General features: G+C 47.1%; 1 protein-coding gene across 2 annotated transcripts; it reads left to right on the top strand.

Moving 5' to 3' along the window:
* Nucleotides 1-5,950: 5,950 nt before the first annotated feature.
* On the top strand, nt 5,951-21,264 carry SPRY4 (sprouty RTK signaling antagonist 4). 2 transcript variants are annotated; one of them, XR_008232725.1, is made up of 3 exons: nt 5,951-6,199; nt 16,794-18,293; nt 18,327-21,264. XR_008232725.1 is itself a non-coding variant. In XM_052772008.1 (2 exons), exon 2 carries the CDS (start codon nt 16,840-16,842, stop codon nt 17,737-17,739), a length of 900 nt encoding a protein of 299 aa, XP_052627968.1. In that variant the 5' UTR covers nt 5,951-6,199; nt 16,794-16,839; the 3' UTR covers nt 17,740-21,264. The 2 variants fall into 2 exon arrangements, 1 of the variants encoding a protein (XP_052627968.1); XM_052772008.1 differs by having other exon boundaries at nt 16,794-21,264.
* The last annotated feature ends 6,047 nt before the right edge of the window (nt 21,265-27,311 follow it).

Here is a 27,311-nt window from a genome sequence, read left to right on the forward strand (position 1 = left end):
AAGGATCCAAAAAGGAGCTCTTGAGAAGTGGTATCATTTCCAATACTCCCAGATTCTGCTCATCTTAAAAGCTTACAAACACAGCCCTGCAAGAGTTGCACCCAAGCCTAATATCTCTGCATCTAAGCAGGCACTTCTATTTTCTGTTTGGCATCTGTTTTGTAGCACCTGATTTCTGTTTGGCATCTCGACATGGACCTGGTTCAGGCTGTGACTCATAGCCCACAATACCACTGCCAATGTAGCAGTCACCATTTTGCCAACAGTTTTGTCACCCCACACCTACCCCTTCTTATTTATTTGCAGGCATGACAGACCAGCACAGTAACTGCTGTTAGCAATGCACAAGGGGAGGAGAATTCCTACAGCAACATCCAAACAATTTAACTTAGATATGTATGACAAATATTTGGCACAATACACAGTAAATTTAACAGTGGGCCTAATTTTCCCTACTCTGCCTATGGCTAGAAGCATCACAATCATCAAACACATCAGAAATAGATGATGCTGCCCTAGATGGATTTTGCAGCAATGCATTTCCATGCAAGGGGCACATCACCTCAGTGGACTAAAAGACAGAGATCCAGTTATCCAGGTTTTATGAACTGTTTCTGAGAGTTAGGTGATAAAAAACCTGGAATTCCCTTTTCTCATTTTTAACAGGAAATTTTAACCTATGGTTTCCATCCTCGTAACATACACAGAAATGGTTAAGTAAATAATGAGAAGGAAAAAGTTCTCCTCCTTGTACCACCAACAGATGGCAAAACCACCCATAAGGGCATCCTTTGGTTTCAAGAGGCAAGGCCAAGTTTAAAAACCACCTCTTCTGTAATAACTTGAGCCCGCTGCCAGCAAATTAGAAAATTCCACATGAAATATCAGTTCAGACAGAGAATTAGCTACTTCTTCATGCAGGAGTGCTGCCTGCATGCTGACTTACCGTAAGCCTACAAACACCAGCCAGAAAGGCTTTGGAGGTACATGAAAACCTCAGCAGATAGTCTACACATGTGCTCTTGATCCAGCTTAAAGATAGTAAAATGCCAAGTGACCAAAGATTTAAGACAGAACATGGCTACGCATTCAAAACGTCTCAGAAGCACAAGTTACGCATTCCCCAGGGGGTTGCACTTTCACTTTACTAAATTGCCTGCATATTTGCTTTTTTCTGATGGTAGATTAGGAACCATGCATTTCCTTAAACCGCCAGCTTTTGGCCAAGACACACACGCCCTTCCTGGAGACCTGCCAGCCCACACTCACAGAAGAGGCAGATCTGGAGAACCACGTTCCAACGTAAGCTGCTCCAAGGCGAGCCCAGGAGCCGGCTGCCAGCGACTGCCAGGCACTCACCATAGACCCAGCTCCCTCGGGCCAGGCAGGCGGGAGTGCAGTTAAAGAGAGGAAAGCTTGGCCGAGTAGCCAGACCCCTCTGAACAAGGCCCAGGGTTCAGCCTATGGCATTTTGTTAAATCTTTATACAATAATTTTGTGACTGTGAAAAGTGCAAATTTGAAAGCCCAGAGGAAGAAGCGTATGTTCTGTTTAACATGCCTGATTGTAAGGGGAACTTTTTCGTTTTTAAAGCTAGGGAAAAAGGAATATAACCTTAAAAACATGGGTAGTAACACGCATTCCTCTAAGGCAGACCCAACTTCTGAGCCTTGAAACCCCTGTGTGCTTCCAGAGGCCGGTCACGTGTATGCTGCACAGAGCAGGCTATATAGCCTTAGTGTGAAAGCCCCTTAAATATTCTCTCTCTCTGGCTATCTGTTCAGTACTCACACACACAGCGTCTTCACGCAACGTCATCTCCTGCTGCGGGTAGCCAGGAAGAAAACTGCGCTCCAGTTGTCCCCAGGCGCGAGACGCTGACAGACCCCGTCCTCCAAAGCGGCCCCGTCCCCCTCTTCCAGGCACACGCATACAACTCGGATATCAGACCTGCCTCGTGCACAGTTTGGTGGGTGGATTATGGCCTTGCGAGGCACAACGCATTTAAGGAACATGACCAGATGGGCATCTGATGTCTGAAGACACTCGTCCAGGTGGCACAGGTGATGAGCAGAAGCGAAGGTGCCTGCTCAGCACTGCCTGGGCGATGCCGAGATGGGATGTCAGAAGAGGTGCCTTTATCATGCACCATTATTTTAGCAGGGTGGTAGCTGGTAAGTACTCAAGACTCTCAGGGCTTTATAAACAGTAACTAATAACATGCACTTTACAGAATCACCAGTGGTTAGCAGAGTGGGGTACAAAATGAACATTTCAGATGTCATCTTACTGTAGTCTGTTCATAGAATCATAGCTCTTCTACTAATTGCAGAACATATAAAAGTTGACTGCAAAGTGTTCAGCTAGATGATGGTGATGAGTATTTCCTGTCCTCATTGGGAAGGGAAAAAAGACAGGCAGATACTGGAGGTTCCAGGAACAGGCAATATTATATTAGCTGGACAAGTATTTTGCTGCTCCATATAGTTTCAGTGAAACAAATAATATGACCTGAAAGTGCCAGTCAAAATAACATAAAGCCCTACAGGAGATAAGGATGTAGCCTCTACCACAAAGCACAGGCAACCTTTCAGCTTTTCCAACGATATGCAAGAACAAAATCAAAGTATTTACTTTACAGGCAATGCAGTTGTGGCAGCACCACAATTCATCCCAGTGAAGAAGTCATGTTCAAAAATCTACAGCCATTTCAGGGTTTAAATATGCATGAAATGCATAAGCAATTAATTTCCTGCACAAGAAAGGAATGTAGAGTTCTGTATCACTGGTACTGCCAACATGTATAAACATATTACACCTCTCAGGATAAGTGGTATTTCTCTCAAAGCCTCAGCTTCCAGAACCCCACGATGGTAACATGATGCTCCTCCCTGGCACTCTTTATCAACCCCACAGAGCCCTCGCTACAAGGACAGTCTCATCCTCGTAGGAAGTAGCACAATCTTCTTCTTACAGAAGAACAAGGAGATTTGAGAGGCAGAGCAGAGCCCCAGGCGGATAGCAGAGGTGGGGAGAGACGCCAGCCCTCCGGCTCACATCCCACCCCGTGCCTCGCACGCTCCTTCTGGATTTGTAAGGCTCACGGCAGCGTGCGCATCTTCAGCTCCTCCTGTTTGCAGAGGAAAGTCAAGATAGCCAGGCGGCTCCAGAGTGCAGATAATCAATACACCACCCTCGCGCTGCGGTTTTGCTTCAGTGACCCAGAGCTCAGCTTCTGAATCCTGACCCAAACCAGGGCCCACTGGTACAAATGGGACCAGCAGCTTGGAGGAATCCACACGCGGTTCCAGTCCAAAGCAGCCTTACATGCCCGGGCATAGCAAACATGATAAGCTCTAGCAAGAAACACCTCTGTCCATAGGGAAGAATTAGCCAAACGTGTTTTAAATATGTTAGGGATAGAGGCAGAAGGAATAGGAGGTTAATTAACTCAAAGATTTACCATTTCAGAATTCTATGCTTAAAAACGTTTCATACAGTTTGCAGTGATACTAGCAATATTCTGAGTTTTCCTCACTCCAAGTTTTCTCTCCCTAGAGCCATATGGCCAAACCCCATTTCCTCCTCGCCCCTCCACACACACACACGAACAATAATTTTTATTTCCTCTTTTCAGTTTTATTGCTAAGGCTTTTGTCAAGAGTGTACTGTCTAGTTGGGCTTTGCCTGTAACTACTGTGTAATTGTAGTGTCAGCCTTCTTTGCTATTACATAGCAGTTTGCAGTTGCCACAGAGGCGGACGGGGTCTCGTGGGGGGATGCTTACTGTACTGCAACAAAGGACTTCCCCTGTGTGTATTGTACATGTGGCCCTGAAATACAGAACTCAGCAGTCTTATATAAAAAGCCTTTAATTCTGAGACGCTTGACTCTCACACTACTGCAATGTTACAGCACACTTGCAAAACTCCAGTTAAGGTTCAGAATTCATGCATAGGCTAGTGTTGTAAAATGATGGGATCAGAGCAGATTTTTTTGCTCAGGCATTTGAGTCTCTCAGCTTTGAGCTGGTTTCCAACACTAAATACAGCAAGATGTTTGGGGTTTTTTTTTTTTTCCTCTATATAAGCTTTTTAAAAATTGCATTTTCTTCCATTATCCATTTATTTGCCAATTTTCAAAATCACAGACGAAGAATTTCTATGCTTGCCTGTCCTTCAAGCAGTATTTTAAGGTAAAGAACACGACCATTAACAAAGCAACATTTTTAACAACCATATTCTATTTAGTCTCAAAAGCAAGCATCTGCCTTTTATATTTGAAGTCTAGTAATATTTTATGCACCACTCGGCTAAGCTGTTCTTTAGAGAGTCTCCTTCTTCTGTCCTTTCCTTGTTAAATTGCATTTGCCCATGACCCATGAACACTGCTCCCACTTGCAAAGGTCTCTGCCCTCAGAGACAAACACAGATGTAACCAAACAATCAGCCTTAGAGCAGACGCTCCAGGAGAGAGAAATCTTTTCTGTGGGGTGTATCTGCAATAACACACAATGTTCATATTAGCACTAAATAAATAAATAAACAACATAGACATCTCTCCAGTGCTGTGCAAGCTTTTCAATATATGTGCCATAAATATGGCAGGAAATGAGAAGGAGCTCCATTTGTACTCTGAAGGTGACTCTTCACACATATTAAAAATACATCATTATTCTTAATGCATTTTCAGTGTAAAGCAACCTGCCTGCGAAGATCCTGGAGGGCTGTGCACACAGAGACCCAGCCTGTCACCGCTTCTGCGCCAGCTGAGAATTGAGATTCTCCATTTGCTGAATGGGAACCGAAGCACATAACGACATTTCGGAGCTCTCAGCACGCAGTTAGGGCAAGGTTTTCAGGGGAGCTCAACACCGAACAGCAGAACAGCAGCTGTTTGCTAAAGATCGTTTTAAAACCTGGCCCTGAGGGCCTGCCTCACACTGCCTGCAGAGCGCTCGGGATGCAGTCCAACAGGACTTACAGAAAGCTGAACATGGAAAAAATTGCAAAGCTGAGAATAGCACAGAAAATGCCTCACTTCCACCAGCAGGACCATCTCCTTGCTCTTGGGGGTTTTGTGTGACCTGCACAGCTCTGTCCCACCTCCTCCACCTTCTCAAGAGCCATAAAATAAATCTACAGGTTGCACATACGACATGCAACTACAGCTATGGGTTTTGCTTGCATTTTCACGCAGGTACTGCCAGCGAAACGCCCAAGCCGCAAGGCACAGCTACCCAGGACGGGAGTGTGTCACGGCACCGCAAGGAAGGGAACGAACCGCAGGGCTAAACACAGGAAAAGGAAGCCGAACGCTGCAGGAAAAATCAGGAATATCTTCTCGCTTCACGGTCGCACACCCCAAAACCGGGGATAGCCGAAGCCTCCAGCTTAACCCGCCCCCCCCGGGCCCGCACAAAGCCGTCCGGGCTGCCAGACCCCCCCCGGCTCCCGGCGAGAAGCGCTGCCCGAGCTGCCGCCCTTCGCCCCGCTCCACAGCGGAGCCGGGGGGGCTGCTCCGCCGGCTGGGGCGGGGGGGTCTGCCGAGAGACTGGGGGCATCCTCACGGCTGCTCTCCGCTAACGGAGGGGCCGGGGCGAGGGGCGGCCGGGGCAGGGCGACCCCACAGGGCCCAGAGGGGAGGAGGGGGCTCGGAGGTGCCCCCCCTTACCCCCCCCCCCCCGCCCCAGGCGGCCGGGAGCGCGGAGCCCCCCGCCCCCGCTTCCCCCGCCGTTACCTCCAGCCCCGGGCGGGGGGCGCGGTACATGCGCAGCTGCCGCCTGCCCTCCATTCATTAAAAAAAAAAAAAAAAAAAGAAGGGGAGGGAAGGGAAAAAAAAAAAAAAAAGCGCGAGCCGTATCCGTCCTCCGCAACTCGCAACACGCTCCTCTCCAGCCCCCCATTCATAAAAGGCAGCCGAGCATGCGCGGTGGCGCCCCGGTGCCCACCCATTCATAGAGTCGGGAGGCCGCGCAAGCGCAGAGGGAGCTGCTGCCCTCCCATTCATAAAATAGCCATTTTCCCAGGCAGCGGCGGTTGCAGCATCGCGGCGGCCGCTGACAGCGCCGCGCTCGCAGGTCCCTTCCCGCAGCTCCAGCGGCTCCTGCCAGGATTTTCCCAGGTCCGGCCCCCCTCGTCCGTCTCGGATTTAGGATTAACTCGCCTATGGAGAGATGGTCTTAGCTGAATTACTTAAAGTAAGTGCGAGATCTGTGTCTGCGAGCAAATGTTAAATATTTTTTAACTAGGAAAAATAAAGCCTGCTTCCCGAGGGAAAATCTTGTGCTCTGTCTAGATGCATTCATCTAGTCCCTTAAAGATCACTGATCATAAGCATATTTCTGACTATGACTTTTCTAACAGCAATTATCTATAATTATATATAGTGGATAGCTGCCTGGTGCTTCACAACCTAAAGGAGACTTTGCATTCTGAAGAAACATCCTGTTTCTTGCAGAATTTGCATTTGTATTCCTGTGCTTCTTATTTATACCTCTTTTCTGTGTTCTTCCATCAACATCTGCATTTGGTGTACGTATATGGCAGGCAGGTTTCACCATACTTGCGTCAGGTTTGTTTGCAAGGCTTTTATAGCAGAATAAGGCTGCTCTTTCTGTTGTTGGGATGTCTTCTCCTTCATCCCTTCTTCCTCCCCCCAAAAAGGAGCAGAAATATATGGACACCTGGGCTGACAAATAAGAATTGGATATTTCTTGCTTTGGAATATGAAAACTGATTATACGCATTTCCTGTCTTTTCCAAAGCCCTATGTCTTGTTAGTGTCAAATAGTTCTGAGCTGTCTCCATAATAGGACACTTCAGAGATCAGCCACTGGTGTGTCAGATCATTCCTGCATGACCTTTGCTCTTCAGCATTTTATTTCATACAACTGCCTTTTTTTTTTTTTTTTTTTTTTGGCCTCAGTGCCTTATTCCATCACTGTTCTGTTCCCTGTCTTGCTGTATACTTGGTTGCTTCAGTTTTAAATCTGGATGGATTATATATTTTAAGGGCTAGATAAGTAATAAAATGTGTACCTAGAATCATTTCATAAAGGTATATGAAATATATTATATATGGAGGAAAAACCTGTCTTGGCTGCTCTTCTCTACCAAGTGCGTAGCAAAGATAAGCCAGGATTTTATTTTCTGGTACCAGTCCTGGCGTCACAGGAGAAAGACAAGCCTAGAGACGACATGTTCTGAAAATTCATTATCAGAAGGGGAATGGAAAAAACAGAAAGGGGCATGTAAAAGGCACAAAGGTCTTAGAGGAAAGCAGGACTGGAAATGCAGACCTTGGAAATGGCAGTGCAAATGAATATCAGCATTAATCACAGGAGGAAAAGGCTTCACTCTTTTTCTTCAAGTGACCAAGGGTCTGATTTCTTGATTTAAATCTTTTATAGCCCCAAGTTTTTCCTTGAAGGGTAAAGGAGAGAAAGAAAGAGAAAAGGAAAAGCATCCCTGAGTTAACTGGAGTAGAAAAGGCACGTTCTAGATTCTTTAAAACTTCTTCAGCTGCTACCTTTCTTCCATACCATGCTAAGGGTACAGTATGTCAAAAATCAGCTCAGGAATTGCTGTTTAATTAGGTAAAGAGAAACCCAGCTTTCCCAATATTAAGGCTTCCCCCCCCCTCTCTTTATTTTGGGTTAAAGAATAAAGCTACAATTTGTGCACGGAATCACAATGATCCTGATGACTAGCTTCCCCCTTCTCCGTATAAAAATGAATGATAGCAGGAGGAGGGGTTGTTCTCAGTTATTGGAACCCCACTGGGGATGTCTCATTGATAAATGTGCCATTTTCCATGGGCTACTGTGTTGTCCGTTGCTAGAAGGGACTCTATATTGGTATTATAAAATTAGAGGACTATTTCTGAATACTGCAGTCCTTTTGAAATTCTCTGTGAGGTATGCGCAGGGGAGAAATTATTTGTTCTCCTCCTGAAACAGCAAAACAAAAGCTGTTTTCACAGAATCATGACTAATTCCCAAATCATACTGGGAAATGCAACATCTCAAAAAGCAATCCCTCCCTCCCCCCCAAAAAATCCTGTTATCAGACTTCAGTGAAATAAAATTCACAACCCTTGCAACACTACAGCAATAATTAATTCATGGTTCTGATAGTTTTCCAAATATTAACCATAAAAGCAAAAAAAATCATTAATCATATTGCTATACAATTTTCCAAATTCAGCCCAGTACTTAAAACTGCCTTTTTATAGGCAAACAGTTGCACAAGTATTGTTTGGGTTTTATTCTTTTTAAATGCAATACAATGTATTTCCTTAAGGAAGTATAAAATCCTTCTAATATGGTTATCATTTAGTACCATGAGCTTAATAGATCATATCTGAGCTTAGTTTTCTGGCCTTAAAATAAATGTTCTTATCCAATAAAAAGCCTTGACTAAGAAATTGGAGTCCCTAGAGATCTGAACGTTAGTGGGCCAAAATGTGCTTTATTCACTCGCACCATAGGAACAGACAGAGCTGGACAGAGACAGCTTCTTGGAAGTCTACAGGTCTCATTTCCCAGCTTCTGAATTTCCACGCTCTGGCAAGAATTTAGTGTCTCGTTTTAAAAATGGCAGGTTTCCCTAATAAGCTTTCTAATTTTTTTTTTCCTTATTACTCGTAGAGAAAATTCTAGCTGTCCTTAGACAGATAAGGCTACTAAGGAGGGGAACAAGAAGAATTAATATCAATATTTTGTTAATATTAATACACATTTTATGGAAAAGAGCTTTTTTTTTTCTTTTTTAGAACATTTACAGCTTGACTCAAAATTCAGACAGCCTAACTCAGTCTTAATGAACTCCAACACTGTATATTATTCTTAATCACACATTAAAAACATGTGCTTACTGAAAGGTCTCCTTTAACTTCAAGTATAGTCTTCTCTCATTAAAAGCTTTTATTGAACCTTTTGACTTCCAGCAGCAGCACCACATCCCTCGTCACTGCTGGGAGGTCTGGACAAGAGGATGTCCTTAATTCCAAACAAAGGCAATGGCAGAATTTGTTGCCTTATCGCCAGCCTCTCCTCCCTGGGGACTCGGGGAAGCGAGTCCTGTATTGATCCCTCTCGTTCACTCTGGTGGAAGCAAGCCCCGGCCAGCAGCACCCTGCTCGCTCCCACGTTCCTCCCCAGGTCCCAGCCCCGCCACGCCTGCCCCGCTTGGTCCATATCCTCTGTGAAGCCCTATAGATCTTCCCTTTGCAAGTATTTTTTGATAGCAAGGATAGCTCTTATACCAGATACCCTGGCTTCGTTTTCAGGGTATGTCCTGGGCATTTTCCTCTTTCCCAAAGGGCTGTAGGGAGGAGCTGTAACTTGCTGGTGAGTCCTGGCCACCAGCGCCGCGCCGGAGCCAGCAAGGCAGGGTTTGTGCACATCCCCAAAGCACGGGATGAAGCTGTGATCAACGCTTTCTAGATAAGGTTTTCTAGACTGTGTAACCAAACCACCACAGGAGAGAGAGTAGTTATGATTGTCCTAAAAGCAGTGATAAATCGGAGGAGTTTTGCACTGGTTACCATAGATTCTGAACGGTGTTGACTTGCACAGACCTTGAAATATGTCCCTGCCCTTGACAGTATACTGCCCCAAAGTATATTGTTTTCAGTTATGATAATTTCTTTGTATTCAGACTTATCTGTAAAGATTCTATTGCTTATTTTGTTTTCTTCCTGTTGCCCTATTGTTTCAGCAATTTGTGTGTCCCATATAGCAAAGAAAATAAGCAAATTTCCGCAGTACGTTTACTGCACCTATTACTACCTGTATGCTAATCTTAATTAGGTGATTGTCACATCTCTTTCAGAGACTGTAATTCAGCTTTTGCATGGATAATAACGGGTCTAGTATCATAGTAAGCAAGAGGAGGTGTGATGCAGCTGTTAGGTGACAAGATTCAGAGCTCTCTGGTCCATCCCCCACTGTCACTGACCCACAGCAGAACTCCAGGCGAGTTCAGGCCTTACCGCAGCCCCAGTGCACGGCTCCCACGGGCTTCAGCCAGGGCTTGGCCTTTCATCTCGCTGGTAGTTTCTCTATCCTTTCTTCACAAAAGCTTGTGATGCTTCAGTATTCGGAAAATTCTTGGAAACCTGTGATCGAAAATTCTTATTGAAAACCCAAGTTTGCTTTACTCTGCTTATGGTAAGAAGGCAGAAGGCAGCCCTTTCCATACCATTACTCTCCATCCCACCTAGTACCATTATAACCATTATAGATGTCCTAGAGCTGGCCACCACTGTCACAGCAATGGGCAGCACTGCACTGCCTGCATGTTCAGCAGCTTCCCGGCGTTCCAGGGCGAAGGTCCAGGCCCGGGAGAGGGGGCACCGGCGACGTTGCAGAACGTGCACGGGACAGTCCAGCGCCAATAATCCCAGGAGAAGGCTTGGTTTGCCGAGGCAAATGGCTCTTCTCTGACACTGGTGCTGTTCAGGCACAACGGAAGAGACAGGCTGCTCAGGAGGTGTAATTAAGGCATAATTCATTAGAAGGCGGTAAAGTGCCCCCAAATCTGGTACTTGCAGCTTACAAAGGGTAGAAAGAGTTGACAGTGGCTACATGACTTCTCAGTTCGTACTGGTGGTCTCTCTATTAGCAAACATACTCCAGGCACCACGTTTGGAGCTTTTCTTTCCTACGACATTTAAGACTGAGTTCAGTCATTTGCACATCAGCATCTGCATCTTGAAATTTTCTGCATCTTTCAGTAATGGGCTGGGCAAAACTGTGATACCTCATACGTGGTGCTGGGTGGACAGGAGGTGGGTTGTGGGAGCACATTTTCCCATTTTCACATTGACTTCACTGGGAGTGTGGGCACTGGGGATGTGTCAGAGTCACACCAGCGCTTCCCAGGGCTGGGTTTTGCAGGATTGCTTCCACACGGGACCTGATTCTGGACTTATGTCCCTTATTCTCTTTACTCTTTTGTTACTGCATACATCTAGAATGTGTTAAACATATGAGAAAGTACTTATTGTTAACTAATCAGTAACTGAGACAGGTATAAACATTATATATATTTCTGCACTCGTTAGATATTTAAGTCAAGATCCATTTTGTTTTTCAGTAACTGGAAGACAAGTTATCCAACTCCACTTTGAAAATAAAGATACTAGAACCTTATTGCTTCAAAAAATGTTCTGAAGACGTTAATGAGAATGAGCTTTCCTGGGGGTTTATATGACTTTCTCACGGAACTGCCTACAAGGATGTAGCTTTCTGTAGAATGATGTAGGCAAGTCCAAAATCCTATTAAAAAAAATAAGATCACCTTTGTTTTAATTTCATATGACTAAAGAATCTTACAAAACGTTCGAGTCTGAAATAATACCAAAACACTTTAAAATAACAGTTGGTTTCCTACAACTTCGGGACTTGTAATTATGTAGTACAATAGTAATTTTAAATTGGCAATATCTTGATGAAGAGTTGAAACAAGCACTGCAGCACATTTATGAACTTGACTTTTGAATCCAATTTTACTCCCTTGGAAGGAAGTACATTTTGACTTGAAAATTGTATGTGGTGAGCAACCATACAGTCCCTGGATGGCATGGGGGAAGAGACATTTTCTCTACATGGGAGTTTGTTGACACGTCTGCTTTGAAAAGAACTTCATTGTTTCACCTACCTCTAAAGAAGGAAAAAATCCCAATGTAAGAACATACTCATGAATTTTTCTTCCTGTTGTCTACTTTCAGAAAATTGCGTGTACAATTGCAACCAGTGAATTTGTGCCTACGCTAATGCTATAATATGTCTGTAATTACTGATGATCAAAGATTAACTAACTTTGTTTACAAGTATTCTGTATGGCATTTTTTTTCAATTAAAATGCAATTTAGAGTCAAGCTGGATTAGTGCAGTGGATGACAAAGGAACTGCATAAAGTTTCATAGCTTTTGCAAAGTATGTTGCTTAAGTATCTTAAATCTCCTTTTCTACTTTCTCTCTTCTATTTTTCTTTTTTTATCTACAATTTTCTTTAAATGACACATCTTGTTATATTAAATCTGTTCAATTTGAGCAATTAATTCAATATCTGCAAGCAGTACCCAGCTGCCATGCCAGAAAGAGAAGCTCTGTTCACAACACCAACATCACAAACTTCAGTCCTTCCTTCTCACAGCAGATGAGCCCTACGAGAGAAATGTTCTTTCTCAAGGGGTTTGACACTTGCAGCTCATCTCTAGTAACCATCCCCTTCTTGGTTAGCCAGGGTGGCTGTCACAGGCAGCTTCAGGCACTCTAGTTCCAGCGGGGGGAAGAAAGGGGGAGATGGACAGCTCAGCCCATTCTTTCTTGCCTTCCCTCCCAACCGAAGTGGCTCACGTTTGTCACCACTTCTACCCAGGGCTGCTTCAGACACGCAGTGGCCAGTTCCACGTGCCGTATGCTGAATTAGGTCACCTCAGCCTCTGAGCCAACACCAGCAACTACAAGACACAGTTCACTCTGAACCCCACCTTGCTCACCTGCGCAGGCCTTCGGAGCCAATGCAAGAGCCCCAAGGTTCCACCCCTTCAGTTCTTGTCCTTTTTCAAGGTCTTAAGTCCTGCCAGGTCACCCCAAACATTAATTTTCATTGGGGATGTAGCTGGGACAGAAGCTGGAGATGACAAGATACCAACGCTGCTGCTCAAGGCAATGTTGTCCTTGCTGACAAGCACCCTGCGTGCATGATGGGTTCCTGGTGGGGAGCTGCAGAAGGGCATGGAGTGCTGCTTCTGGAGTGGGAATGAGCTTTCCTGCGGCTGAGAGGACATCTTACCAGATACTCCTGTAAACAATCATGAGGTCTCCTTATATCTGCCTGCAAATTGACTGCATTTCAAAGGATGACTTGCTTGTATTGTTCCAGTCATCCTGGAACAGTTTCAGACTGGTTGCAGCTGCATTTTTTCCCCTCTGGGGAGCACATCAACCAAAAAAGGTCAAGTTATGATGTCTTGGAGGATCTTCCAGGGAAGTCAGCAGGATCCATGCACGTACCCAGGCAGGCACACCTCAGCCTGCAAGACTTCACAGGAGCAGTCTGGCTTCTCAATTTGCTTCTGGTTCAGCGCAAGTCCTTAACCTGAGAAGTTGACTGGATTCCTCTTCTTTACCAAGAGAGATGGAGTGCTGTGTACATACACAGCTATCTAGTACCCTTTGCTGAAATCTTTCTTTTCATGGGATGCAGACATAAAGCTTAAAGCAGAAACAGCTCAGGGAAAGATGTGCCCAAGGCACGTGCCAGTGGAAGCACACAGACAAAAAAACCTGAAGCAACCACACCATAAAATATCATCATCATTGTCCTCTGGGCAGATCCCAATGGAGGAGAGCCTCCTTGCAGAATGAACACCACCCAGCTCACTCTCTAGTTCCACACTTGAGATGTTTGACCTGGATCTGTCAGCAGCAATCTTACTGCACTGCTGAAACTTCTGGCGACAAGACCAGCAGCAGCAATGTAGTCACGGTCCTTGGAAAATTCCATAAATATCAGAAATTTCTGTCTCTTAAGCGTAGCTTGAAAGGTGAGAGCAGTTAACTGTGGAAACCCTCTGCTCAGGAGTGAGAAGGCAGGGCAGAGGTTGAAGGACCATGTGTGGCACTAGCACCAAAAAGAGGTAGGGTGTGTATCTATGGTGTTGTAAAGGTGATCTTCAGCAAGAGAGACTTGGTGTCCAGAGCAGGGGTCTGGGAATTAGGAGAGCTGGGTCTTAGTTGGCTGTCGTCACTCCAGAGGTTTTATCCAAGTAGATCCTCTGCCGAAATATCTGCAGGGTCTTTGAGTTTGCCATGTCAGGGCTTCCATTCCGCTTGCTCTGCAGAAATAATTTGCCTGTTAGAAAGACAGTTTGGAACAGTATTATAATGAAAAAAGGTGATGAATAATTTTCAACATCAGCTATCCTAAAGTGTGGTGTTTAGACCAGGGTCCATCTTCTTTCTGTGATAATTAACTCTGAAATCCTGATTAGCATTATCTCAGTTAAGCCATCTTTAATGTCTGCCTGCATATGGCCATGTCTGTGTATCAGGAGTTTGCGTGTTTTAGGAGCGCCTGTGGCTATAATCCTTCTCCAAATTAATCTGATGACATAAATTCCATGTGATGTCATCACCGGTTCTGGACCATTGCAGACTGTGCAACTACAGAGTTAATATAAAGCCTAACTGCCAACTCCTGTGTGCTGCTCCTGTTCCCGGGGGGGGCTGCCCTCCCGCTTGCCGGGGCGAGGGGCTCCCGGTGCGGTGCCGCCAGCGATGCAGAACGCCCTCAATGTGCCAGCCTGGCTCAGAGCTGCCGTATCGGGGAAAATCAACATCAGATCAGCCTCGCTGCATTGACAGAGGCGGTGGATGCTGCCTAAGGGCTAAACAGCTCTCCTGCACACGCGTGCTGGCACACGGTGCGCCTTAAAACAAATAATGCTCCACGGGTCCAGTCTTATCCTGCTGTGAATGGACCGAACTCCAGTTCTGAACTGAGTTCTCCGAACTGAGTTCAGGCCGGAATGCAGAGCACCGTGCTAGAGGTTATTTAAAAATGATGGCAAGGCAATGCTGCCAGTGACATGCAGGAGCAGACAGGTAGCCTTGTAACATCGTTCAGCGTGCCACCATTTCTTCCAGCTACCTTCCATCTAATACCAGCTCTGCTGCACTTACTCTTGGCAGCCAAAACAGCTGCATCTCTCTCTTTAAAAAAAACAAAACAAAGCAAAAACAAAAAAAACCAAAAAAACTGTGAAATCAAAGTCTTCCTGCAAACAGAACACCTAGCCGATAGAGAACTGACTATTTTGCTAAACTCTGACTTGCAGCAAGTACTTTTTATACCGTGAGACTGGATTCTGACATACAAAAGAAAATCAATTTTTTTCCCTCTGCATGCCCCATAGTTGTCAGAATCATTGGTTGTTTTTGGTTTTTTATATACAGTAAATAGGAATAGATGCTTTAAAAACTCTCTTGTTTCTCACGTCAGGATGTCAATGAGCTATGAATAATGAAATAAAAAAACTTCAAATGAATGGCTAAGACCCAGCAGAGAATTTTAACTAGTGAAGAGAAGCAGCATAAGGACTGCATTACAATAATCATAAGCACTGCTAGATAAAGCACTTTTTCCTACTCGTCTTGCACAGCGGACAAAAGGAGCCTGGCAGGCAGGACACGGTGCCAGCGTACAGAGGCGGCATGTGCCGTACGGACCACGCGTTGCCGCTCTGGCCCCCGTCCCCCGGCGTCAGCCCTCTCTCCTATTGATCTTGGGAAACCGGGCAGATTTTCAACCCCTCCAATGCCAAGTGATCTATCAAAGCAACAATTTACAAAAATAATTGTGGACTCCAGTAACATTTTTCAGTGGGTAAAAATGCACTTCCCTTTCTCCTTCCTAAAATGCATAATTAGTTCATGCTCCAATTTTTGTAGCGTTGTGTTAAATTTAGGGGGGAATGTGCTCTTGCAGAAGGGCATACATTTACCCTCTCACACACACACGCTTCTCCTGTGTGCCTTGGTTGTAGCTGGATGCAGTTTTCTCCTGACTTTTCTTTCGGACTGCTGTAATATTAAAACTTTTCACGCTGTTGGAAAAGGTTAATTTGTTTGTCTGAACACAGACAACTGGCAATGCCTTAAGCTGTTCACCATTTCCTTTTTCTTGATACCAGAAGCTTTTCCCCTCCTGCAACTTGCTCTGAAGCTTTACTCACTACTTCTTTAAACTGATCTCCAACATTATATTATTTATGAATAAAGGTCGCCCCGTGAGGAAATGGCACATCTACTAGAAAACAATGTGCACTTTCTAAATTTGAACCAAGTCGTTTCCGTTCTTTGATTTAAGTTTAGTTACTTCCTGTGGTTTCTTGTCCTACGCCGCTGCTGAATCTTTGGATCGACTCCAGGATAAATTGCACTCTTTCAATGAAATTAGAAACTGTGGCAATAGACAGCTTAGCTAGTATAGCTAGTAAACAGCACTTAAACTAAATATTAGTCCACTTAGTGTTTTGGAGTGCCTAATTACCTGCCCGAGGTGACATATGCGGTCCGACCCGTGTGCGTGCTCTCCCCATGAGCTGTACCCGTCCGCTCCCACCCTGGTTTGCAACCAGACGAGCTGCTGAGCAAGAACTTCCACCTCCCGCAGGAGGGCTGAAAGCAGCCTTTGAAACCCACGGCTCCCGACGGAGACGGGACACTGCCTCGCTGAAGCCAAGCCACCCTCCCACGGCACATTCTGGGTTAGCAAGGACAAGTGCTCAGCCCCGCGCTCCAAAGCGTCTTTGTGCCAGGCCAGCGCTCCTGCGAGCCACAATTTTGCATCAGGATTTTGGGGGGGGATCAGGGTCAATTGGGGAAAAAAAACCCCAACCTTAGGTAAGTCATTGCAGGCAGTTTGCTGACAAAAATACATGTGAATATGCACCGGTAACCCTAAGATGTGCTTTCCGTCAGTAAAAATGATGAACGGGCACTTCAGGAGCCTGCAGTAATGGTAGCCCTCCCAGGACCAGAGCAGCTATATATGGCCAAGGTTAGGGAGAGGAAAACAGTAGCAAAGGAGGAGTGATGCCCTTTATACCAGGGCAAGTGCTCTGACTCCCTTGGACACAAGTTTACCTTGTAAGACCTTCTGCATAATAACCAACATCAGCAAAGAGCCCTGTTTGGGCTGCGGTTGCAGGGTCACTCAATAACAATGCGTTCTTTCTCTCCCCTGCCCCTTTTCTTTCTCCTTTCCTTCCCCCAGGATACTTAAGAGCAGCTTTTTCACCGTTAATCAGACTGCGTTATCAATGGAGCCCCGGATTCCCCACAACATCACCGTTGTCCCCAACTCTGTGATGGTCCAGCCCTTGCTGGACAGTCGGATCCCCTATGGGCGGCTGCAGCATCCGCTCACCATCCTGCCGATTGACCAAATGAAGACGACTCACATAGAGAACGACTACACCGACAACCCCACCGCTTCCCAGCTGGCGGCCCAGAAGCATCCCCGAGGCCCCCATGAACCGGTCTTGACCAACCAGCACCTCCAGCGCTGCGAGCAGGACGTCACCCACCCCTGGATTTCGTTCAGCGGGCGCCCCAGCTCCATCAGCAGCAGCAGCAGCACATCTTCCGACCAAAGGCTCTTGGACCACATGGCCCCGGCGCCCGTGGCGGAGCAGTCCTCCCCCAGAGCGGTTCGCATTCAGCCCAAGGTGATTAACTGCAAGCCCCTGGACCTGAAGGGACCTGTGTCTCAGGAGCTGGACAAGCACTTTCTACTGTGCGAAGCCTGTGGGAAATGCAAGTGCAAGGAGTGCGCGCTGCCCCGGACTCTGCCTTCATGCTGGGTGTGCAACCAAGAGTGCCTCTGCTCGGCGCAGAACCTGGTCAACTACTCCACCTGCATGTGTCTCGTCAAGGGCGTCTTCTACCACTGCACCAACGAGGACGACGAGGGCACGTGTGCCGACCACCCCTGCTCCTGCTCCCACTCAAACTGCTGTGCCCGCTGGTCCTTCATGAGTGCCCTCTCCCTGGTGCTCCCTTGCTTGCTCTGCTACCTGCCAGCCACCGGCTGCGTCAAGCTGTCCCAGAGATGCTACGACCAAGTGAGCCGGCCCGGATGCAGATGCAAAAACACAAACAGTGTCATTTGCAAGGCGTTGCCGGAGAGCAAAGCAAGCAGGCCAGAAAAGCCCTTTTGATAGCTTGGGAGGACAGGGAGTGGGAGGATGCTCCACGGAGGGGGGTGGCGTTGGCTCTTTTTAATAACCTGTGTTCTGAGGATAACGTTAGCCTTTTGCCTTCGGAGAAAGCAGAAGCAACTATTTCTACAAACTGAAGCGCTTTGGGTTATTCAGGGTTTTGGAATTGGTCAGAATTTACATAGACGGGGCCAAAGGAGGAGTCTTAATAATGTAGAGTGAAGGCTGAAAACCTATGTATGTCATGAAGTACAGCTGCTTAAAAACTCCTGGTTCGGACGGACGGCTGCTCACCATGCCTGCACACCACAAGAACCATTAACTGCTCGCTTGGCAGGCACGGCCGCACAAGCAATACCCATTCCCAGCTGCGAAAAGCTGCATTGGATTCGTATTCAGGGTGGGCATCTTGTTTTCGCTTTCCTTCCAAACTCTGATTTACTACCAGCAGCCGGTTGAAGGTGACGGGTTAACTCCCTCCGCCCTCCTTCCCCACCTGCACACTGTTAGAAGGGCCAGTTGCACACAAAGTACGTGTTTCCCAAAAGCTTTCTGTGTCCCTCAAAGGTTTTGAACCAGAAGTAAAGATACAGTTCATTTGTTTAAGGGTCTTTTAACATTTAGGCATATTGCTTGCTTTGAACCCTCCTGGCTACATTGATTTGGACCCTCTTTTTAAAGCAAGATGGTAGCAGGGTTGCTCCCTCCCCGGGAAGAATAGCAGCAGGATCTGTTCAGGCAGTTGCATCAGCATCGTGTCATTCTGCCTGTAAGCTGATCCGTAGCATCACGTTCTACTCAATGGAATATTAATTTTACATCAACAGTACAAACCCGCTCCAGAAGGATGTTGGTCGAACCCCGTTTCCCCAACACGCATGCTTGCTCCCCCAGTGCTGGAGCAAAGGGGATCTTAACTCGTGCCACAAAGCAAAGACGTTCAGTGTTTGTTTCTCTAAACCTCTTAAGCTCTGTTAAGAAGTCACAAAAACCTAAGTGTACAATACACATAGGTGTATTTTTATAGGGATATCAATCCAGTACCTCCTCTCCTGGAACAAGCTCTTAGCTCATTAAATACTAAGATTTTTAATTTTTTATGTCTTAGGGATGAATGGTGTTTGCTTGAAGTACAGCCCATTCCCCCATCTCTATTGCTGCTGTTCAACTTTTGCCTCCTCTGTACAAAAGTGTGTCTTTTTAAATGGAGAGAATGCCTTTAATGTTTATTTTAGTGTTAACAAACACTAGGGAAAGCCAGGGGAGGGAAGAGAGCATATTTGAAGAATGTGCCCATGGTTTTCAGTGAGCAAATATCATCGGCTTTGTCCGTGCACTCATCCTAGGGCCAGTTCTGCAGTCCCTTAAGATGCAGTAAGCCCTTTTTCTTGACAGCTACAAGGTGCTAAATAAAATGTTTGTCCAAACATGCAACACTAATAAGTAGGTAGGTACTTGTTGCATGCAGAAAACAAATCTAGATTTTTTTTTTTTTTAATTAGAGGAGATTTCCTCAGTAAATGCACAGCAGTGACAGTGAAATGTCATCTCTAATTAGATAAGCAATAGGCAGAGCTCATGTAGCATTTCCAGGAATCCCATTTGCTTGGTTGCAATACAGTTGCTGCGTAGGAGTTGGCAGGAGCATACTGATGGGACTTCTGGTGTCTTTTGTTTTCAGAATTCATTTAACCTGGATGACTTGGGGTTTAGTTAAGCTTAATTGTAGATATTTATTGAATGAGGAATTTAAAAAAAAAACAAACAACTTTCTATATTTATAACATTTGCTAGCTTGTATATGATAAATTATAGAAAAAGGGATACTACATCTGTCACCAGATACCAATTCCTATGGTTTATCCTTGTTTTGACCATATGGGGACACCAGAAAGAAGGAAGCAGGTGGGGATCCAGAGCTGTATTTATTATCTTGCACAAATTGGAGGGGAAAAGATAAAAGGAAAACCAACCTCAAACTAGCTGAACTGTTAGTTGAATGTATAAGGTCTTGTATTTAATAAGAGAAATCATTTTCCTAAGATGCAAACAGGCTAGAAAACGCAGCAGGAGAGGTATTTACCTGCTGCCCTCCTCTATTGGGACCATACGTATCCAAATGGCCTCCACCTGTGGTTGTTTTGCCTTCTTGACCCTCTGTCCCTGGCTGTTCCTGGGGGACCTGAGCTGAAAATCTGCAATAGCAAAGCCCATGGCTTAGATGCGTGGTCCTTGCAAGCAAATACAACGCTGGAGTGGTCGCCACTGTGCCAATCTACACTCATGTATATACACCCAGCAATCCCGTATGGATTTACTTTCATTGTACATAGTTGTAAACTATTTCTCTGTTGGTTTCTTTTAATATATAAGTCCTGCTATGGTGTAAGCCGATCCCATGCTGGAAGACTGTAAAGCATTAGTGGATGTGTTAGAGCAGTGGTAAATGTAGCAGAGGGACCCTCCCTCTCCTCCTCGCCCTCCCGGCACAGCGGCCGGACTCTGCTCCATCAGCGCCCGGTCCAAGGCACGGCAAGAAAGCGCGGAGCTCTTTGCAGAGCGCTCGGAAAGGTTCGGGGTCAGCCGAAGCGGGGGCTCCGCCGGCCGTGCTGTGCCGGGGGGCTGGCGGAGGGTACGTCTCCGGTCGATAACGTCTTTATTCCCCTCTCTTCCCCCATCCCAATGCCTCCGTTCCCCCATCCCATTTTAAGGTACTTGGGTCTCCTGCCACCCCCGAGACATACCACGGGCACGGTGCCGTGGAACCTCAGCCCCGGCGAGGGCACGGAGGCGGCAGCTCCGGCCATCCTCCCTGTGGGTCGGGTCCCCCCCTCGCAAACTGAGGAACGGCCGCTAATTAGCACAAACCTCGGGCGCGATGTTCGCTCGCCGGCCGTGCCGGTGCGGTGGGCTGGGACCACGAAGGCAAGAGGGGAGGGGAGGGCAGGTTGCCCCAGGTCAGGAGCCGTGCCACCGCAGAGCGGCTCTGGAGGAGGAGGAGGAGGAGGATGGCAAGGCGCTTAGGCTTTACCACCCTGAACTGCTAATTGCTGTTCGTTGCCGGGTTTTGTCCTCTGCCCACACACGGAAGGAAAGACCCAGAAAGCAAGAAGGGGTGACTTCACGGCACGCTGGCAATGCCACGCTGCGTCCCTCAGCAGAGTGGCTTCAAGAGACAAATAAACCGTCACCGCACCCTCTGTCCCAGTGCCTGCCGGGTACAAGGAGAAGCTACTAAATTCATGCTGTTGCTCCCCGGGCACCGGCTTTCCCACCCGGACGAGCCCTCACCCTTTCGCAGCACTGGGTATTCCCCCTCCCCTCCCACGCTCGGACACGCTGATAAAGGTTTCCCCCATCTCCTGTTACCACCCCACCACATACACACCCTGAAAAGTTACCACAGAAGGTTTTCTTTGTATAGAATATTTATTTTGAAGCTCTATTTTAATAGTATTTATTTTAGAAAGTCTACTATTGTAAGAGTTCTTCTGTTTGTGAAGAAAAACAAGTACTGATGAATGTACTGATCTAGAAATTATATATATATATAAAAATATATATTGTTAAATATATAAATGGCTGTTGTGTTTTTTAAAAAAAAAAATCCCGAAGAATGTTTATAGCAATTATTCTAAAAATACAAGCAGAGAATAGCCCCAAATCAGTTATTTGATAACTACACATATCAGGAGCAATTGAGGGAGTCGAGAGCCTGGGTGGGATAACTCAATACGGATGGCACGCTGGCTCCGGGGATGCCGACACGTGGTGCGGCCACCCCTCGCCCGAAGGGGAATCGCAGACCCCGGTACGCACCACTGATGGTTGTGATATGCACCGTGCGGCTGCCACCTCAGCCACCAGCTCCGTGTGGGAAAGCCTTGGCCGTGGCAGACCTTCCCATGGGAAGGGGCACCCCCGAGCCCCCAGCACGGCGGGGACCCCCCGCACCGACAGCCGGAGTCGGAGCAAGGGGAGCCCCAGAAGCATGCGGCCCCTCGCCGGGATGCTCTCCAGCCCCGCGGATTTATTCCAGCTGAGGGACTCGGAGCGATGCTGGGGTTGTCCTGCCCTACGGCCTGGCTCATCAGGGTGCGCATCGTTTAAGTGTCCCCCAGTTCACCTGCAGCGGGGAAGAGCTAGCTCCTCGGTGAGGAGGAATGTCCTACTCCGTCCACTTGGAGCAATTCTCTCCTTCCCTCTGCCTCTAAAATATGCCAGGGAGACTTGCATTGAAGGCAGGCTGCTTCTTCCACGGGGCTAAAGCTCAACCCATAGCGTGAAAATTGGGATAGAGATTAAAAAAACAAAACTCAAACTCAGTGGTACCCACCGCACAGAGGGATTTTGCTGACCGGCACATCACACAGAGCTTCCCTTGACATTTCAGACCCACTCCCTGCTGTCGTGCTTCTCATTTCTAGGAGCAGAGCTGGCACTTTCTGTGTACCGAGCGGTTAGAGACGGGGTCTGCTCAACCACCACAGCCATACTGACGGGGAGAGGAGGGACGGACCGCAGGAGACAGGGATGGAGGCCAGAGGAGAAGGCCAGGAGGGCTCTCCCCTCCCGCCGCCTTCTCTTGCGCTCACCCCAGCGTTAATAACACAATAAGTACGTGGCCTCAGGCAGGTGTCATTTTCATAATTTATGAGTCTCCAGGACAGGAGGGGAGTTCCAGTCTTTATTGTGTTTGCACACATTTCGGCTGCCTGCGCGGTGCTCTGCGGGGCTGCGCATCCCCCCGCGTTGCCCACGCACCCCTGCCACCCCCGGGCACCCGTGATTAGGGGTACCTCTGCACGCAGGGAGCAGGAGGGCACTGAAAACCCCTCCCCGTTTCCCCAAGTCATTAGAAACTCTTCCCACGTTGACGCCAATATTAGCTCTCCATGACCCAAAATCCTCCCGGGGAGGGGGCAACGCGGGGCAGGATGGACAACACCGAGTCACTCACGGGCAAACACGCACCTCGCCAAAGAGCGGGGCATTGTTTCCTTCACAGTTATTTATTTCTAGAGACAAAAAGTCGGAGCTGCTCCTACGGCGTGATTTACCCAGGCGGGGCTGTGCTGCCGACACCGGCACCGGGCACTGCCGGGGCCCTGGCTGGATTCAGAGCATCCGTGGCTCCCATCCACCCGCACACACCACCCCGCCTCCCCCCGCTGCCTCGTGTGTCACCAGCATCACGTTAGACTGCTAAAAATAAAGTATCCGGGTTATTTTTCACCATTCCTGTTATTTATTTGCACGCACTGTGGAGCCATGACTCATTAAAAGACATGCCATGTTTTGTGTCATCCGCAAAGGTAACCCGAGTGCTTTACCTGGCCTGAAATAATATTATTGAAACAATAATGTTGAGTTAGTTACTGGATCAGATAAAGAGACTATAACTGCACTGTACAGATCATGACATCTGATACCAAAAAATTTGCAATAAGGAAAAGATGCTGAATTTATTATGCGGGTGGTGGGTTTTGTTTTTTTAAAACAAACAGACTGAGCCAGGATGTATAAATTTAAATCAGAGTTTAGCAACACTGACTGATGTCTTGCACATAAAGCTTTAAAAATATCAACTCGGTGTTCATGTCTCTCTGCTGGAAGCAAACCAGAGCACTCTTGTTGATTTGACTAGTAATATTTTTTCAATCAGAATTATCACCTTTTTAAAAATCATTTTTTACACCATTTTCAATAATAGACCATTGAAGGAAACCAGTTCCAACACCATGAGCACAGGTTTTAAGATGGCATAGAGATATGCAGAGCTAAAAGTATAACAGACTTGCCAGGTCCAAAGCAACCACAGCTCTTGGAGGTCAGACCAGAAAGGGAATTTCTAGTGAATCAAAGCACCCAAAATACCCATTAAGCAATGTATTAATACTGAGTGAATGGGCTGAAACTTATAGAAGTGAGATAAAAAGTTAATTTTGAAATTTCCTTTAAAACTATTTTGCTAAAATATGTACTTAATAAACATGTTGAGATTTTTCCAAGGGTTTAAAAAACACCCTTGATGAGATGTGAGATCTGTCAGCGTTGCCAGCAGCAGGAGGAGGTGACGGGGAGAGCAAACAAGCAACGCTGGGCAAAAGTTGCATCCATCCTCAAAGACAAACACTGCAATAATCTGGCTTCACACCAAAAACTAAATAAAGCCCTGAAGATGGGGCTTTTCAGTTACTGGCAGCTCTGAGGTGGGTTTTTTTGGCCGGGGAGCAGGATGCATTCTTCCATGGTGAGACGCCTCTGCAAGAGCGAGGGGAACAATAGACACGACGCGATCCAGGAAAAGGCAGGAGCTGCGGCGGGCATCGGATGCCCGGTTCGAAAGCTGGGGCTCAGGCGGTGCAGGGCTTGCTCAGCACCCTGCCACGGGGGACGCAGCAGGATCCGGCCCTCCCACGCCACGTGCACAGCACCGCTCGCTCTCAGCCCCGGGACCAAGGCAGAACCCGTCCCCCACGTGCGGCTCATCGGGGGCTGTAACACCAACCTGCCCAAGCCTCTCCAGTAAAGGATATTTTTTTTAATTCTTTGCAATTTTTTTTTTTTTTTAGTTTTACAAACATTTACAAATGTTTTCCCACCATGTGTACACACGCCTGTAGGTGCACAGATACGCATGCATGCACAGGCGGAGCCGGGGGGGGATTATTTGGTGCCATTCCCCTTAGTGAGCACCTCTGCTCTGTTTACATGGAAACTAGATAAGGGATTCAAGGTCTGGTCTGTCTTTCAAAAAAAAAAAGTTATTAAAAGTCAGCAGATCCACATCCATGATCATGCTGCTGACACAGGAGCTTTTCTTTCATTTCTGAATTTCCAGGTGTGATGCTGGCGCAAGCGTGGCAAGCAGGAGCCAGCTGTGGCACAGGAGGGCTGTGCTGCTCCCACGCGGGTACCACCTCCCACAGCGCTTCTTTCCCAGTAATAAATAATTCCTATCGCCAGGATTAGACACCAGTGGTGTGTGAATGGGCACGATGGCAGCTGTGCCAGGTGGGAGAGCCCCGTGCCCCAGCCGGCCGAGTCCTCGCAGGGGATCCACAGACCGGCATACGTCACCCACGGATGAAGTCTGGCCTTTTGTGAGCGGCAGACAAATGGCCAGGATAAAGATAAATTGCCTTTGCATTTTGTTTTACTTCCTAATGATAATAACCTCCCGTGTGAGACAGTGAATCACCGGGCTGCCCGCTCTGACCCCCGCCGAGCGCCGTAAAACTTTAGGGATCTCCTCAAAGAGCCGAGAATGACCACGACCCTTCAGAGGGCACCTGCGCTCCCACACAAAGCGAATGCTTCCTTTTCAGGGAAATAACGAGATGGTTATAAACATCAAGGCAAAGCCTTTCGGGAGGGAGACGCAGGTCTCACCCCTCCTCTTGCACCCCACGCTAGCGGGGGGCTCAGACCCAGCCGTGCCCTGAACAGACCCCGGGGGCCCGAGCTGGACGCCAGGTTTTGAGGCAGAAGAGGGGTGAAGGGGGTTCACAGAAGCTGCTGGTCATGCCTCGGCCACCAGAGCCCATCGTGGCCCTGGGGAAAGCAGCCCTGGGCACCCAACCTGGGCACCCCGAGGCTTCTGCTGCTTGCTCAGGGGTTGTTATGGCAGGCAAAAAAAACGACCAGCAAGCTGAGAAACAGCAGTCAAAGGCATGACTGGAGGAGATATTCTTCATAAGGTCTTTTTTTTTTTTAAATGAAAAAAAAAACCAAACCACAACCCTGTGGGTCTCCCTGGTGCCAAAGACAGCTGCATTTATTTCACACGGGCTCAACAGTCGCCCACAGCAGCAGCTTGGGCTGAATGACAGCTCAGGACTCAGAGCTCACCCCCGCCCAGCAATCCCCACCACCTATTAAACCCAGAAAATAGCAAAGGAGATCGTGGAGAATTTCTGAACCAACCAGCCAGGATTTCAAGTCTGGGTTCTGCAAATCCAAATGGGGTTTGTGCTCCAAGCACAAAGGTCCAGGATTTTTTCAATAAGAAGCCTGACAAAATATATTTCAGTATACCTGAATAGAGGGAAGATTGAAATGTGTGCTACCCATTTACTCCGTAGCACTGCAGCTTTCATTGACATTTTTCTTCCCCTTACAGCAGGGAATAAATAGAAGTTTATGCATGAAGAAATTCTTATGAATAAATCATAAAACCAAGTTCCGCTCGACGCCAGGTATGTTTGTGATTATGTGATGCAGTTATGTAACTGGATTTTCCTAATCAGAAACATGATATTCTCGGAGCATGAAACTGGGACGCTCTGCACCACGTCCCTTCGCTCCAGTTGCCACAGTGGAGCATCCGACTGTGTGCGGAGCCACAAAATCCTCCACTAAGAAATGTCCTGCTCTCAGCTGCGAAGGAAATGGTTCACATTGCCTCTTCAGTGGAACCGTCTTGTCCAAACAGATGCTAAATCATGAACGTATGAATAAAAAATCCGTTACTGTTGATACAGCATTTAATCGCTTTCATGAAAAGGGTGAGCTATTAGCACAGATTCTCCACTTTAGAAACTACAGGGGTCTAAACAGGGGTCTGTGGGTGAAAGTGCCTAGGGCCCCACCAAAACCAAATTTTTATCATCTCTCATGTTCAAGGACATGGAGTTATGATTCTGTTTCCACCAGCTGCCCCTTCCCTCCGCAGCAGCCTCATCACACTCCTGCACTACTGCAAATACCTTCAAGGCTGGCATGAACCAGCTTTCCTGATATTCCTGTAAGTAATCCTTATAAAGACAAGTACCAATTTTATTTTTTCCTTCACATGGGTGTCTGTACCCACTGCTAAGAAACCTCCAGCCGTATCTCAGAGCAACTGAAGCGCAGCAAAGGACTCGCACCTAGCCGAGTGGGATTCGGTTACTGTGAATTAGGGACAGGACAAATCCCAGCTCACCAGCACAGATCTGCCTAAAACTCCAACAAAACCAACAGCATCTCCACAGCCACGGTGCCCGTGGGCAGATCCCTGCCGCCCACGGCACCCCGTCCTCACCGGAGCCTGGGGAGCATTGGGAAGCGGCACCCACCTGCTCTCAGCCAGGAGAAAGAGGTTTGGCCGCACCATTTCTGAGGGAATAGGAGGTGGGAGTGTAGAATAAGGCCAGAGAGTGCTCACTGCCATCCGGAGATTAAAAAAAAAAAAAAAAAAAGAATTTAAAGGACCCCATGCTGCTGGGAAGTGATGGGCTTTTCTGCCGGTCCCAAAGAAGTGAGTGGAAGATACGGGTTAGGACTCCAGCGAGGCAGCAATATATCTTAACGATCCCTCGGCCAGCTCCTTTTCAGGGTTAGCCTAAACCCTGAAACCCGTTTAGTTAGGCTAAACGCTGTAAACTGCAAAGGAAACCCAGAATGACAAACAATTGTAGGAACCTGAAAAACCAAGTTCCTCTGGATTTCATGGGAAGTGCGATTTTAAATACTCTGACCTGTCTGTCTGAGGGGAAGTGGGCAATAAATAGCAGCCTGGTTGTTATCAAGAGGATGTGAGCTATTTATAAAAAATTCTTGGGCTTTTTGAACTCTGTTTAAAGAGG

The sequence above is a fragment of the Harpia harpyja genome, chromosome 20 (assembly GCF_026419915.1).
Source record: "Harpia harpyja isolate bHarHar1 chromosome 20, bHarHar1 primary haplotype, whole genome shotgun sequence".
In the NCBI taxonomy this organism is placed as follows: Eukaryota; Metazoa; Chordata; class Aves; order Accipitriformes; family Accipitridae; genus Harpia; species Harpia harpyja.

Excerpts from the sequence above, each read along its gene's own strand:
- SPRY4 (XM_052772008.1), top strand. The coding sequence starts at position 16,840 with ATGGAGCCCCGGATTCCCCACAACATCACCGTTGTCCCCAACTCTGTG.